Source organism: Pseudophryne corroboree, chromosome 11 (genome assembly GCF_028390025.1).
Source record: "Pseudophryne corroboree isolate aPseCor3 chromosome 11, aPseCor3.hap2, whole genome shotgun sequence".
Lineage (NCBI taxonomy): Eukaryota > Metazoa > Chordata > Amphibia > Anura > Myobatrachidae > Pseudophryne > Pseudophryne corroboree.
Window position 1 is genome coordinate 291,663,207 of NC_086454.1, and position 16,363 is coordinate 291,679,569.

Below are 16,363 nucleotides of genomic sequence, written 5' to 3' on the forward strand. Positions count from 1 at the left end.
GCCACAGGTGGACATGATGGCGTCCCGCCTCAACAAAAAGCTATAAAAGATATTGCACCGGGTCAAGGGACCCTCAGGCGATAGCTATGGACGCTCTGGTAACACCGTGGGTGTACCAGTCGGTTTATGTGTTCTCCCCTCTGCCTCTCATACCAAAGGTACTGAGAATAATAAGAAGGCGAGGAGTAAGAACGATACTCGTGGATGGCCAAGAAGAGCTTGGTACCCAGAACTTCAAGAATTTATATCAGAGGACCCATGGCCTCTGCCACTCAGACAGGACCTGCGGCAGCAGGGGCCCTGTCTGTTCCAAGACTTACCGCAGCTGCGTTTGTCGGCATGGCGGTTGAATGCCGGATCCTGAAGGAAAAGGGCATTCCGGAGGAAGTCATTCCTACGCTTACTAAAGCCAGGAAAGAGGTTACAGCAACTCATTATCACCGCATATGGCGAAAATATGTTGCATGGTGTGAGGCCGAAAGGGCCCCAACAGAGGAATTTCAACTAGGTCGATTTCTGCATTTCCTGCAAGCAGGAGTGACTATGGGCCTTAAATTGGGTTCCATTAAGGTACAGATCTCGGCTCTGTCGATTTTCTTTCAAAAAGAACTAGCTTCAGTACCTGAAGTTCAGACATTTATAAAAGGAGTGCTGCAGAGTCAGCCCCCGTTTGTGCCTCCTGTGGCACCTTGGGATCTCAACGTGGTGTTGAGTTTCTTAAAATCACATTGGTTTGAACCACTAAAAACCGTGGATCTGAAATATCTCACGTGGAAGGTGGTTATGTTATTGGCCTTGGCTTCTGCCAGGCGAGTATCAAAGTTGGCGGCTTTGTCTTGTAAAAGCCCTTATTTGATTTTCCATATGGATAGGGCAGAATTGAGGACTCGTCCCCAGTTTCTCCCAAAGGTGGTGTCAGCGTTTCACCTGAACCAGCCTATTGTGGTGCCTAGGCTACTAGGGACTTGGAGGACTCCAAGTTGCTAGACGTTGTCAGGGCACTGAAAATATATGTTTCCAGAACGGCTAGAGTCAGAAAATCTGACTCGCTGTTTATCCTATATGCACCTAACAAGCTGGGTGCTCCTGCTTCTAAGCAGACTATTGCTCGTTGGATTTGTAGTACAATTCAGCTTGCACATACTGTGGCAGGCCTGCCACAGCCAAAATCTGTCAATGCCCATTCCACAAGGAAGGTGGGCTCATCTTGGGCGGCTGCCCGAGAGGTCTCGGCTTTACAACTTTGCCGAGCAGCTACTTGGTCAGGGGCAAACACGTTTGCAAAAATTCTACAAATTTGATACCCTGGCTGAGGAGGACCTGGAGTTCTCTCATTCAGTGCTGCAGAGTCATCCGCACTCTCCCGCCCGTTTGGGAGCTTTGGTATAATCCCCATGGTCCTTACGGAGTTCCCAGCATCCACTAGGACGTTAGAGAAAATAAGAATTTACTCACCGGTAATTCTATTTCTCGTAGTCCGTAGTGGATGCTGGGCGCCCATCCCAAGTGCGGTTTATCTGCAATACTTGTACATAGTTATGGTTAACTAAATCGGGTTATTGTTGAGCCATCTGTTGAGAGGCTCTATTGTTTCATACTGTTAACTGTGTTTCATATCACGAGTTGTACGGTGTGATTGGTGTGGCTGGTATGAGTCTTACCCGGGATTCAAAATCCTTCCTTATTGTGTACGCTCGTCCGGGCACAGTACCTAACTGAGGCTTGGAGGAGGGTCATAGTGGGAGGAGCCAGTGCACACCAGGTAGTCTAAGATCTTTCTAGAGTGCCCAGCCTCCTTCGGAGCCCGCTATTCCCCATGGTCCTTACGGAGTTCCCAGCATCCACTACGGACTACGAGAAATAGAATTACCGGTGAGTAAATTCTTATTTTCTCTCTTTGGGGTATATTCAATTAAGGTCGAAACTGCCTCCTTGTCGAAAAGATGGCAGTATTCTACTTTTTCAGGTCGGAAGGGGTTCCTTCATTCATTCAGTCATTCAGTCCCGAGTATTTTTATTCGACAAGTCGGGGAATTCGACTTGTCGAATAGTACGTGAATCGGCGGTATAGCTGCCGATTCGCATACTTCTGCGGAAAACGGGGCCAAAGTCGACTGGTTTTGGCCCCCTTTCCGACCATCTCAGTTCGAAAAAAAGTCGAACTGAGATGTGGGACCTGAGAAGAGGAGAGGGGGGAGAGCCGCGGGGAGACAGGGGACAGCAGCACTACATCACAGCGCTGCATGAGGATGTGTAATAGCCGCCGCTCACGGCAGCATCCACTCGGCTCCAGCAAGTGAGGTCCCGCTTGCTGGAGCCAGGTGGACGCTGCCGTGAGGTCTGGCGGCTGTGTCACATCCTCCTGTACCCGTCTGCCCGCGCCTCTCCCCCCCCCCCCCCCCCTCATCTCAATTCGACTTTTTTGATAAGCCCTTTTCGGATCCGGTTCCGACAAATGCATGTCGGAACGGATCCAACCCTAATTGAATATACCCCTTTGTCTTCCTGCACTATCAACCTAGGTCACTATCTATTATAATGTTTTATTTATCCGTTACTAAATTGTCCCAGATTTACCCCCCCCCCCCCCAAAAAAAAAAAAAAAAACCCACATAAAGGCTCCAAATTGTGCTATAACGGTACATTGAAATCAGCTAATTTATTAATAGAAGTTGTCATCCTCTATCATAAAACTATAGCAACCAGAAACCTAAAGCACTCGACACCAAACAATAAAGATAAATAAAAAGATAATGCATTTACTGTATGTGTATCTAAAAAAGCTAATTGGTAACTGTAGCCATCAAGGTAAACTTAAACCCATGTATCTGGTATTTTTATTCTGTATAAAATCTAGGGAATGATTAGTAGATGCATGCAAGTCGGCCTCATTGAAATGCGAATCTTCGCCTGTATTGAAGGTCATTTTGCCAAACTATCTCCCCCTATTCGTTTCACAGATTACTGATGAGATCTGTTTCTGGGCCACTTTTAGTGTTCAGTTTTGCTCTTATTTTTGGGTCATTGTTATGCTGGAACATACATTTTTTCCTAGGACTGCAGGAATTTTTTCTCCAAGGGTTGTCTTTTTTTCTTGCTCCATTCATATTGCCCTTTATTTTGGCATGCAGTGCAAGCCCTGAAACTGAGAAGCATTCCCAATAGCATGCATATATTGTGTGCTGCATGGTAAGGGATGATGCAAGCCTTAGGCTTGTGCCAATCATAGTGCCTAGCTTTCAGGCAAAAAATGATCTCTTGGTTTCATTAAACCATGGAATCTGCCTCCAGCTGGTATAAGGGTCACTACATGCGTCCTGGTAAATTGCAGGGGAGATTTCATCTGTCTTTTCTTTACGTAAGCGAAAGCATCTTTTTGGCACCCCTCATAAGGTACAGTTTTGTGAAGTGCCTGGGTGTTTTTACAAGTCTCTGAAATCTTATATTCTTTCCTTGATTGGTGCTAGTAATACAACGCAATGATATGATTACACTTTAAACCTTTATGCAGCAAAGCACTGCTTTTTTTCAGATTTGCTTTGAATGTACTTTGAACTTCATGATGAAGCTCTTGTTTGGACATACACTAACCAATGGTGGGACCTCTCACAGTTATATATGCAATCTTTTATTTATTTATTTTATAATTAAGTTTTAGCAAATAAATGTACAAGGGATACAGGAGAAGAAGGGGATCAAAGGGAAATAGTCAGAAACGTGCATGATATGAGTAACACGAACACTAAAACAAAATACATTTTCATTTTATTAATACAAGAACGTTATAACACAATTAATGGTAAACAAATTTAGGGGAGCAAGCTGTTCTAAATGTGGGGAGACAGAGGAGGAGAAGGGACAAAGTGGCGATTATAGTAGAGCAAAGTATTTTGTGTTGATCAGTCGTAAGAATTCCAAAGTAAATCCCTTTTGATCTCTTGACGTATGAAAATAGGATAGAGAAGTGAATCTTTATTCCTGGGTTTATTTATGGTCTCTGTTGGCCAATACACTTTTACCTGTCACTTTTCATTGGAATCTTTTTTTTTTTTTTTTATAACTTTCACTGTATCTATTAACATGATAGGATTGCACTGGCTATGTTATGTGTGAAGCAGAGGAATGTGAACTGTTTTTTAAATAGCTTATTATTAGTAATAAAAATATTCTTTGGGGGGAAAAAAAAGAATTCTAGATTTACGTCTCCTTTTCAGATGTTGAATTGGAAAAAACAAAATACTTGTTTTTAAACGGGTGCTACTGTTTTGGGATCCACATCTCTGCACAGGAAGTATCCTGTCCCTTTCACCACGTAGTGGGACAGGAGAAAGCACCAACCAGAGGTATATTAACACCTGGGGAGGCTGTGTGCAGTGTCTCCTACCTTCTGCTGGTGGTGCCGTCTTCCATAATAACAGACGATAGCAAAGACAGAGTGCCAGTCTTTGCTATTATCTGTGCTGGATCCATCTTTCTAAAGATCCGGAAGGTGCTACCGGCTGCATATTATGTACAAGGGGGGGATCCACACACTGTAATATCTGTTCTGGATGCACGGTGTGCGGTGCCTTTATGCACCCATTATAGGTATGCCACTCACACCTGTTTGCAGAGGTGGCATTATCCTTATTCTATTTAATGCACTGTATATCTTTCAGCTTGGCAGTAACACTAATCTTACCATTTTTCCTGCTGCAGAATCACCTCATAGTGAAGGTCCCTCCTTACCACGACCAGAATATCACGTCCCCTGTGTCTGTTGTGATGTTTGTGGTGACAAACGCAGGTCGATCTCATGAAGTTCAGCCTTTCACATACACTCCAGAATCATGTAAGTACTTCCCAGATGCATGCAGTAGTGTGAGGCTGGGGCGCCTTATCTCATCTCTGCGGCGGATCCTCTATCCCTCTGTAGTGTGTGGTGCCGCAGTATGGACTTGGTATGGACACCATGCATTGTGAGTTGGAGCAGCCACTGATGCCCTAGTGTTCATTTTGTCTTGTTTATTTCTCTTACGTCCTAGAGGATGCTGGGGACTCCGTAAGGACCATGGGGTATAGACGGGCTCCGCAGGAGATAGGGCACCTAAAAAGAACTTTTACTATGGGTGTGCACTGGCTCCTCCCTCTATGCCCCTCCTCCAGACCTGTTAGATCTTGTGCCCAGAGGAGAATGGGTGCACTGCAGAGAGCTCTCCAGAGTTTTCTGTTGAAAAAGAATTTTGTTAGGTTTTTTATTTTCAGGGAGTCCTGTTGGCAACAGGCTCCCTGCATCGTGGGACTGAGGAGAGAGAAGCAGAGCTGGTTTGTCAAGTTGGGCACTGCTTCTAAGGCTACTGGACACCATTAGCTCCAGAGGGTGTCGGAACACAGGTCTCACCTGGGGTTCGTCCCGGAGAAGCGCCGCCGTCCTCCTCACAGATGCCGAAGATAGAAGCCGGGTGAGTATGAGAAGGCAGAAGACATCTTAGGCGGCAGAAGACATCAGATCTTCATGAGGTAAGGCGCGCAGCGGTAGGCTGTGCGCCATTGCTCCCAGTCACACACGCAGAGCAGCACGGAAGGGTGCAGGGCGCAGGGGGGGGCGCCCTGGGCAGCAATAAACCTCACTTTTGGGCAAATTCAGATAGATTAGGCTGCGGAGGCAGTAAATCTAAGATCCCCCGCCATTTTAATAGAAAAGTCACTGGGACCGAAGCCCGCCGTCGGGTGGGCGGGGCTTGATCCTCAGCACTAACCAGCGCCATTTTCTCCACAGAAGCTGCATGCATGAACGCTGGCTACCTGGTCTCTCCCCTGCTGAACTTCACAGGCTGGAAAAAAGAGGAGGGGGGCACATTAGCGACGCAGTGAGTGGGAATTGGTATATTATATATAAAAAAGCGCTATCTGGTCATATTTTTTCCAGTGTTTTTAAGCGCTGGTGTGTGCTGGCATACTCTATCTCTGTCTCTCCTAAGGGCCTGGTTGGGGTTTTGTCCCCTTATAGGTTAATCCCTGTGTGTGTGGGGTGTCGGTATGTGTGTGTCGACATGTCTGAGGCGGAAGGCTTCTCCAAGGAGGAGGTGGAGCAAATGAGTGGTGTGTCCCCGTCGGTTGTGCCGACTCTGGATTGGATGGACGTGGCATATGTTGAATGCAAGTGTGGCATCTTTACACAAAAGGCTTGATAAGGCTGACTTAGGGGGGACATCAGGGGGTCAATCCTCGGATTGGACCGACTCAGGGCCCGTCGGGGTCTCAAAAGCGTCCCTTAACACAAGACACTACTACCGACACGGATTCTGACTCCAGTGTCGACTACGACGAAGTAAAATTGCACCCTAGGGTGACTAAAACCATTCAGTGTATGATTGTGGCAATAAGGGATGTGTTGCATATTGAGGATGAACCCTCGGTCCCCGACACAAGGGTACACATGTTTAAGGGAAAGAAACAGATTATTAATTTTCCCGCATCCCATGAATTAAATGATTTCTTTGGAAAAGCTTGGGAGACTCCGGATAAGAGACCGCAGATCCCCAAAAGAATTTATATGGCATACCCCTTCCCTAAGCAGGACAGGGAGATTTGGGAATCATCCCCCACTGTGGACAAGGCCCTGACGCGCTTGTCCAAGAAAGTGGCGCTACCGTCTCCTGACACAGCGGCCCTTAAGGACCCTGCAGATCGCAGGCAAGAAACTACCTTAAAGTGTATTTATTCTCATACGGGTGCTGTGCTAAGACCGACAATTGCGTCGGCGTGGGTGTGTAGCGCAATTGCAGCTTGGACAGATGAGCTGACAGATCAATTTGATAATATGGATAAGGATACTATATTCTTAACTCTAGCCCATATAAAAGATGCAGTCTTATTTATGAGGGATGCTCAAAGGGACATTGGATTGCTAGCTTCTAGGGCCAATGCCATGTCTATCTCAGCGAGAAGGTCCTTATGGACTCGCCAATGGACGGGTGATGCGGATTCCAAAAAACATATGGAAGTACTACCCTATAAGGGTGATGTATTGTTTGGGAAAGGGCTGACGGACCTGGTTTCCACAGCTACAGCAGGTAAATCAAATTTTTTACCATATGTTCCCCAACAGCAAAAGAAAGTAACACCCTATCAGATGCAGTCCTTTCGGTCGCACAAGTCCAGAAGAGGTCGGGGATCCTCTTTCCTCGCCAGAGGTAAGGGCAGAGCCAAAAGAGCACCTGCTTCGCAGGTGCCCAGGAACAAAAGTCCTCCCCGGCTGTTCCAAACCCCACAGCATGACGCTGGGGCTCCCCTGAGGGAGTCCACACCGGTGGGGGCACGTCTTCGACTTTTCAGCCAGGCCTGGGTCAGTTCAGACCTGAATCCCTGGGTGTTGTAAATAGTTTCCCAGGGTTACAAATTGGAATTCGAGGAGGTGCCCCCGCGCCGATTCTTCAAATCGGCCCTACCAGCTTCCACATCGGAAAGGGATGTAGTGTTAGCTGCAATTCAAATGCTGTCTATACAGCAAGTGATAATCAAGGTTCCCCTGCACCAGCAGGGAAGAGGTTACTACTCAACCCTATTTGTGGTCCCGAAACCGGACGGTTCGGTCAGACCTATTTTGAATCTGAAATCCCTAAACCTGTACATAAAAAGATTCAAATTCAAAATGGAATCACTCAGAACGATAATAGCCAACATGGAGGAGGGGGAGTTTATGGTGTCTCTGGACATAAAGGATGCGTACCTTCATGTCCCCATATATGCCCCCCATCAGGAATACCTGAGATTCGCTGTACAGGATTGTCATTACCAATTTCAGACGTTGCCGTTTGGACTTTCCACGGCCCCGAGGATTTTCACCAAGATAATGGCGGAAATGATGGTGGTCCTGCGCAAGCATGGAGTCACAATTATCCCATACTTGGACGATCTCCTGATAAAAGCGAGATCAAGGGAGGAATTGCTGAGCAGTGTGGCGCCTCTCTGAGAGTGCTCCAGCAACACGGTTGGATTCTAAATCTACCGAAGTCACAGTTGATTCCGACAACTCGACTACCGTTCCTAGGTATGATACTGGATACGGAACAAATGAAGGTCTTCCTCCCAATAGAGAAAGCCCAGGACATCCAGAACATGGTCAGAGACCTGCTAAAACCGAAAAGGGTGTCAGTTCACCAATGCACTTCGAGTTCTGGGAAAAATGGTGGCGGCCTACGAGGCCATTCCCTTCGGAAGGTTCCATGCAAGGACTTTTCAGTGGGACCTTCTGGACAAGTGGTCCAGGTCCCATCTGCACTTACATCGGAAAATAACTCTGTCTCCAGGGGCCAGAGTGTCTCTCCTGTGGTGGTTGCAAAGTGCTCAGCTGCTGGAGGGTCGCAGGTTCGGAATTCAGGATTGGATCCTGGTTACCACGGACGCGAGCCTCCGAGGATGGGGAGCGGTCACACAGGGAAAAAATTTTCAGGGTCTTTGGTCAGACCAGGAGTCCTGTCTACACATCAATGTGTTGGTACTCAGGGCCATTTTCAACGGCCTTCGACAAGCGGAGAGTCTTCTTCGAAACCTACCAGTTCTGATTCAATCAGACAATGTCACAGCAGTGGCTCATGTGAACCGCCAAGGCGGGACAAGAAGCAGAGTCACGATGGCGGAAGCCACAAGGATTCTTCGCTGGGCGGAAAATCATGTAAGCGCTCTGTCGGCTGTCTTCATTCCGGGAGTGGACAACTGGGAAGCAGACTTCCTCAGCAGACACGATCTCCATCCAGGAGAGTGGGGACTTCATCAAGAAGTCTTTGCAGACATAACACGTCTTTGGGGAACTCCTCAAATAGACATGATGGCGTCACGCCTCAACAAAAAGCTTCGGAGGTATTGTGCCAGGTCTCGGGACCCTCAGGCAGTGGCAGTAGATGCTCTGATAACACCGTGGCTGTTCAGATCGGTCTACGTGTTTCTTCCTCTTCCTCTCATCACAAAAGTGTTGAGGATCATAAGGCAAAGAAACGTACAGACAATACTCATTGTCCCAGACTGGCCTCGAAGGGCCTGGTACTCAGATCTACAAGAGATGCTCACAGGAGATCCCTGGCCTCTTCCTCTGAGGGAAGGCCTGTTGCAACAGGGGCCCTGTGTATTTCAAGACTTACCGCGGTTACGTTTGACGGCATGTCGGTTGAACTCCGAATCCTAGCGAAAAAGGGGATTCCGGAAGAGGTCATCCCTACTTTAATTACTTTAATAAAGGCTAAGAAGGAGGTGACGGTTAAGCATTATCACCGTATCTGGCGAAAGTATGTGTCTTGGTGTGAGACCAAGAATGCACCTACGGAAGATTTTCATCTGGGTCTTTTTCTCCACTTCCTACAGACAGGAGTGGATATGGGCCTGAAATTAGGCTCTGTTAAGGTACAGATTTCGGCCCTCTCGATTTTCTTTCAGAAGGAATTGGATTCTCTTCCAGAAATCCAGACGTTTGTAAAGGGAGTGCTGCATATCCAGCCCCCTTTTGTGCCTCCAGTGGCTCCATGGGACCTGAACGTGGTGTTGCAGTTCCTAAAATCACACTGGTTTGAACCGCTTAACAAGGTTGAGTTGAAATTTCTTACCTGGAAGGTGGTCATGCTGTTGGCCTTGGCATCAGCAAGGCGAGTGTCTGAATTGGCGGCTTTGTCACACAAGAGCCCCTATTTGATTTTTCATGTGGATCGAGCTGAATTGAGGACACGTCCGCAATTTTTGCCTAAAGTGGTTTCTTCATTCCATATGAATCAACCTATTGTGGTGCCTGTGGCTACAAGTGACCTGGAGGATTCCAGATCCCTGGATGTAGTCAGGGCTTTAAAAATTTATGTAGCCAGAACGGCTAAAATTAGGAAAACAGAGGCTCTGTTTGTCCTGTATGCTGCTAATAAGATTGGCGCACCTGCTTCGAAGCAGACTATTGCTCGCTGGATCTGTAATATGATTCAGCAGGCTCATTCTACGGCTGGATTGCCGGTACCAAATTCGGTTAAAGCCCATTCCACTAGGAAGGTGGGCTCTTCTTGGGCGGCTGCCCGAGGCGTCTCGGCATTACAGCTTTGCCGAGCGGCGACTTGGTCGGGGTCAAACACTTTTGCTAAATTCTACAAGTTTGATACCCTGGCTGATGAGGACCTAGCGTTTGCTCAGTCGGTGCTGCAGAGTCATACGCACACTCCCGCCCGATTGGATGCTTTGGTATAAACCCCATGGTCCTTACGGAGTCCCTAGCATCCTCTAGGACGTAAGAGATAATAAGATTTTAAACCTACCGGAAAATCTATTTCTCCTAGTCCGTAGAGGAAGACCTGTATACAGTTGTTGCTTACATAAGGGTTATGTTACAGTTGGAATAGGTCTTGGACCGTTACTGTGGTTTTGTTCATACTGTTAACTGGCTATGTATGTTCCAGGTTACATGGTATGATTGGTGTGGGCTGGTATGAATCTTGCCCTTGGATTGTTAAATCCTGCCTTGTATTGTCCATCTCCTCTGGGCACAGTTCTCGAACTGAGGTCTGGAGGAGGGGCATAGAGGGTGCACACCCATAGTAAAAGTTCTTTTTAGGTGCCCTATCTCCTGCGGAGCCCGTCTATACCCCATGGTCCTTACGGAGTCCCCAGCATCCTCTACGGACTAGGAGAAATAGATTTACCGGTAGGTTTAAAATCTTATTTTTAGTTTTGTGTCACGGGAATGTATTGGTTTTATGGAAGCAGACATACATAGTGACCATTAGCACACTGTAGCCATAAGCTTGTGCAAGGAAGAAATGTAAGCAACGTGTACAGAAGACCAGGAGACCACTTATTATATGTGATGGGGCACAGGTATGGTGATGTAACAATAACATTCCCTTGGGAATGAACTACAGTACGTACAGTATGTTTCTTTGGAACACTGAATGAGGTAACACTGCATTAATTGTTCTGAACGGTTACATTACTAGATCGTTCTTGTGGCTTTCATATATCTAATACGATTACTGCTGAAAAAGGCAAAGAAAAAGAAATGTCCATAGTCATCGCTATAATCACTATAATCACATATTTCCTTTTCATACAATCTCACTGCGTGGAGCACTGCTACATAAGCCAAGGAGGAATAAATGTCACATACAGACATGAACATTCAGCATCTACCCCTACAGTCACTATGAGGAGCGCTGTTACACAAAGTGAGGAGAGAGGAATGTCATACACCCAGAGATGAACACATAGCGTCTACCCCTACAGTCACTATGAGGAGCGCTGTTATACAAAGTGAGGAGAGCGGAATGTCATACACCCAGAGATGAACACATAGCGTCTACCCCTACAGTCACTATGAGGAGCGCTGTTACACAAAGTGAGGAGAGCGGAATGTCATACACCCAGAGATGAACACGCAGCGTCTGCCCCTACAGTCACTATGAGGAGCGCTGTTACACAAAGTGAAGAGGGCGGAATGTCATACACCCAGAGATGAACACATAGCGTCTACCCCTACAGTCACTGTGAGGAGCGCTGTTACACAAAGTGAGGAGAGCGGAATGTCATACACCCAGAGATGAACACATAGCGTCTACCCCTACAGTCACTATGAGGAGCGCTGTTACACAAAGTGAGGAGAGCGGAATGTCATACACCCAGAGATGAACACATAGCGTCTACCCCTACAGTCACTATGAGGAGCGCTGTTATATAAAGTGAGGAGAGCGGAATGTCATACACCCAGAGATGAACACATAGCGTCTACCCCTACAGTCACTATGAGGAGCGCTGTTATACAAAGTGAAGAGGGAGGAATGTCATACACCCAGATATGAACACGCAACGTCTACCCCTACAGTCACTATGAGGAGCGCTGTTACACAAAGTGAAGAGAGCGGAATGTCATACACCCAGAGATGAACACATAGCGTCTACCCCTACAGTCACTGTGAGGAGCGCTGTTACACAAAGTGAAGAGGGAGGAATGTCATACACCCAGATATGAACACGCAACGTCTACCCCTACAGTCACTGTGAGGAGCGCTGTTACACAAAGTGAAGAGGGAGGAATGTCATACACCCAGAGATGAACATGCAGCGTCTGCCCCTACAGTCACTGTGAGGAGCGCTGTTACACAAGGTGAAGAGGGAGGAATGTCATACACCCAGAGATGAACATGCAGCGTCTGCCCCTACAGTCACTGTGAGGAGCGCTGTTACACAAAGTGAAGAGGGAGGAATGTCATACACCCAGAGATGAACAAGCAGCGTCTGCCCCTACAGTCACTGTGAGGAGCGCTGTTACACAAGGTTAAGAGGGAGGAATGTCATACACCCAGAGATGAACATGCAGCGTCTGCCCCTACAGTCACTGTGAGGAGCGCTGTTACACAAGGTGAAGAGGGAGGAATGTCATACAGCCAGAGATGAACACGCAGCGTCTGCCCCTACAGTCACTGTGAGGAGCGCTGTTATACAAAGTGAAGAGGGAGGAATGTCATACACCCAGAGATGAACATGCAGCGTCTGCCCCTACAGTCACTATGAGGAGCGCTGTTACACAAGGTGAAGAGGGAGGAATGTCATACAGCCAGAGATGAACACGCAGCGTCTGCCCCTACAGTCACTGTGAGGAGCGCTGTTATACAAAGTGAAGAGGGAGGAATGTCATACACCCAGAGATGAACATGCAGCGTCTGCCCCTACAGTCACTATGAGGAGCGCTGTTACACAAGGTGAAGAGGGAGGAATGTCATACACCCAGATATGAACACGCAACGTCTACCCCTACAGTCACTATGAGGAGCGCTGTTATACAAAGTGAAGAGGGAGGAATGTCATACACCCAGAGATGAACACGCAACGTCTACCCCTACAGTCACTATGAGGAGCGCTGTTACACAAAGTGAAGAGAGCGGAATGTCATACACCCAGAGATGAACACATAGCGTCTACCCCTACAGTCACTATGAGGAGCGCTGTTACACAAAGTGAAGAGGGAGGAATGTCATACACCCAGAGATGAACACGCAGCGTCTGCCCCTACAGTCACTATGAGGAGCGCTGTTACACAAAGTGAAGAGGGAGGAATGTCATACACCCAGAGATGAACACATAGCGTCTACCCCTACAGTCACTATGAGGAGCGCTGTTACACAAAGTGAAGAGGGAGGAATGTCATACACCCAGAGATGAACACATAGCGTCTACCCCTACAGTCACTGTGAGGAGCGCTGTTACACAAGGTGAAGAGGGAGGAATGTCATACACCCAGAGATGAACATGCAGCGTCTGCCCCTACAGTCACTATGAGGAGCGCTGTTATATAAAGTGAGGAGAGCGGAATGTCATACACACAGATATGAACACGCAGCGTCTACCCCTACAGTCACTGTGAGGAGCGCTGTTACACAAGGTGAAGAGGGAGGAATGTCATACACCCAGAGATGAACACGCAGCGTCTGCCCCTACAGTCACTATAAGGAGCGCTGTTACACAAGGTGAAGAGGGAGGAATGTCATACACCCAGAGATGAACACATAGCGTCTACCCCTACAGTCACTGTGAGGAGCGCTGTTACACAAGGTGAAGAGGGAGGAATGTCATACACCCAGACATGAACATGCAGCGTCTACCCCTACAGTCACTGTGAGGAGCGCTGTTACACAAAGTGAAGAGGGAGGAATGTCATACACCCAGAGATGAACATGCAGCGTCTGCCCCTACAGTCACTGTGAGGAGCGCTGTTACACAAGGTGAAGAGGGAGGAATGTCATACACCCAGAGATGAACCTGCAGCGTCTACCCCTACAGTCACTATGAGGAGCGCTGTTATACAAAGTGAAGAGGGAGGAATGTCATACACCCAGAGATGAACATGTAGCGTCTACCCCTACAGTCACTGTGAGGAGCGCTGTTACACAAGGTGAAGAGGGAGGAATGTCATACACCCAGATATGAACACATAGCGTCTACCCCTACAGTCACTGTGAGGAGCGCTGTTACACAAAGTGAAGAGGGAGGAATGTCATACACCCAGAGATGAACACATAGCGTCTGCCCCTACAGTCACTGTGAGGAGCGCTGTTACACAAGGTGAAGAGGGAGGAATGTCATACACCCAGAGATGAACACGCAGCGTCTGCCCCTACAGTCACTATAAGGAGCGCTGTTACACAAGGTGAAGAGGGAGGAATGTCATACACCCAGAGATGAACACATAGCGTCTACCCCTACAGTCACTATGAGGAGCGCTGTTACACAAGGTGAAGAGGGAGGAATGTCATACACCCAGAGATGAACATGCAGCGTCTACCCCTACAGTCACTGTGAGGAGCGCTGTTACACAAGGTGAAGAGGGAGTAATGTCATACAACCAGATATGAACACATAGCGTCTACCCCTACAGTCACTGTGAGGAGCGCTGTTATGCAAAGGGAAGATGGAGGAATGTCATACATTGTGACATTGTTTCATGGTGCATCTAAAGACACAGTGAGACGGATTTGCACCGCCACAGGAATCTGCAAGTTGGCATCTCCGTATACGTCACTGGTAGGAGCGCTGTTAGGAGCATTAGCTAGAGACACAGACGTGGCAAAGGTTGCAGTCGCTGCCACATCTGCATGTTACTCAGAATCAGTCATGTCGTGTACTCCTTTTACAGTCCTTATCGGAATCTCTGCTATACAAGCTGATCTGTAATACACACGTCATCACTGAGCGCTTCTACTGTCACTGTGAAGAGCACTGCTAATCAGTATAATGGGAATATTAGGAGTCTCTTCCTGCATTTTAGTAGAATAAGACCCTGTCCTCAGAATAAAAAAGAAAAAAATCCATATACAGAGATTTCCTCAATGTTTACACAGAGCAGCGTGCCGACCTGTCTCCACTGCACCCCTAGGCGGGGGCCTGCAGCCTTTTCACAAATTCAGGCCTAAATACGGGAGCACCTGGGCAAATTGGTGGGCGACACAGCTCCCTAATTTTCATCACAGCCTGCAGAAAGGGATTACCGTTAACAGTGTACAACCGTACATCTCTCTTTGCTAGGTACTATTAAACGCATTACACTTAGCGTCCTTTTAAAGCAAAGTATCTTAAACAAAGAGAACATGTCTTTTATACATTTATCGGTTCACTAAAAGACCTATCCTGGCAAAAGGACAAATTTAACAGGTCCTTATTCATAAGAAAATACAATTTTCCTTCATGTTTACTATATAGACATATGCCCTCTACTGGTCTTCTGTACACTTACATGTTACATGCATTGTGTAGTCCTCTTCCATGCTATTGCCTGTGCATGGGGTCATTTATATATCCGTCTTCCCACTTTTTTTTTTTTAAATCAATTTCTTGGGAAAGACCTGTACTCCCACAGAGAAAATTGAACTGTAAAGAGGACAAGTGGAGGTGTTGCTGAAAGCAGCTAATCTGATTCTAGCTATCATCGATCTACTACATACTATAAAATTATATCTGAAATCTGATTGGCTGCTACGGGCAACCCCTTCACTTGACCACTTTAGAAGGTTTAATAAATCTCCCCCAATGTGTGAGAAATATCACAACCTTCTTCTCTTGTGCAGACAAAGGTTTTGACTTAACGTGTGTAATTAACCTTTCTCTTCCATTGGCAGCCAATCCCGTAAGTGCTCTCATAAAGAAAGAGATTTCCAGCCCATCACAGTCCTGTACTTTTGAAGACTCTATGAAAGGTATTCATCATCTTCATATTGATTCAAAAGTTCACTAAATTCCTTCTGAGAATTAAAGTGTTTTACAGAACAAATAATCATTCCTTTTCATATCTTAAGCATGAAGGAAAATTAGATGTACTGTTAATTCCAGCAGTGACATGGCACTGCAGCTCTATGGAGAAGTAACCCCTCTATCATCCACTACAAGCCACAGTCATCCCACAGCTCTTGTACAATTACTGAACGGCTGCCAATTTCTGCCCAGTAGCCTGATATGGCGAAGAATTTAATTTGAGTGTCGAGCCATACCCCTGTGTGTGAATTTGACAGTCTGTCCTTTAAAACTCCCAAGTATATATGATATTTATCACAGTAATCTTTACAATTAGACTCCAGTTGTCACTAACGGCTTAACTTGTAAATGTTGGGATGTATCAGGCTATTGACAGTACACTTCTGCCAGTAATGAGACGTTATTATGCCCTATACATAATAAAGTAACCAGACAAATCAATGCTGCCATTGGATAAAATGCATCCTGAATTAACAGCAGTTCTGTTTTATTTTGTTCCTAACTTAATGCATTTGCTGGGTTGATGACGCATAACTCAAAAGGGGGACTTTTCTGATACGTGTTTTACAGATAAATGTGTAGAAAATGTTCTTTTGCCTATAGCAGAAGTTGGCAACCA

General features: G+C 46.7%; 1 protein-coding gene across 12 annotated transcripts in view; it reads left to right on the forward strand.

Moving 5' to 3' along the window:
- NFAT5 (nuclear factor of activated T cells 5) overlaps positions 1-16,363 on the forward strand; it is a 221,864-nt gene that overhangs the window by 158,785 nt on the left and 46,716 nt on the right. For 11 of the 12 annotated variants that reach the window (XM_063945450.1, XM_063945453.1, XM_063945451.1 and 8 more), the window contains 2 exons: positions 4,699-4,831; positions 15,612-15,689. In XM_063945450.1, coding sequence (XP_063801520.1) covers positions 4,699-4,831; positions 15,612-15,689 — 211 coding nt within the window. The remainder of the gene's footprint in view (positions 1-4,698; positions 4,832-15,611; positions 15,690-16,363) is intronic. The other variant, XM_063945452.1, reaches the window with a different exon arrangement.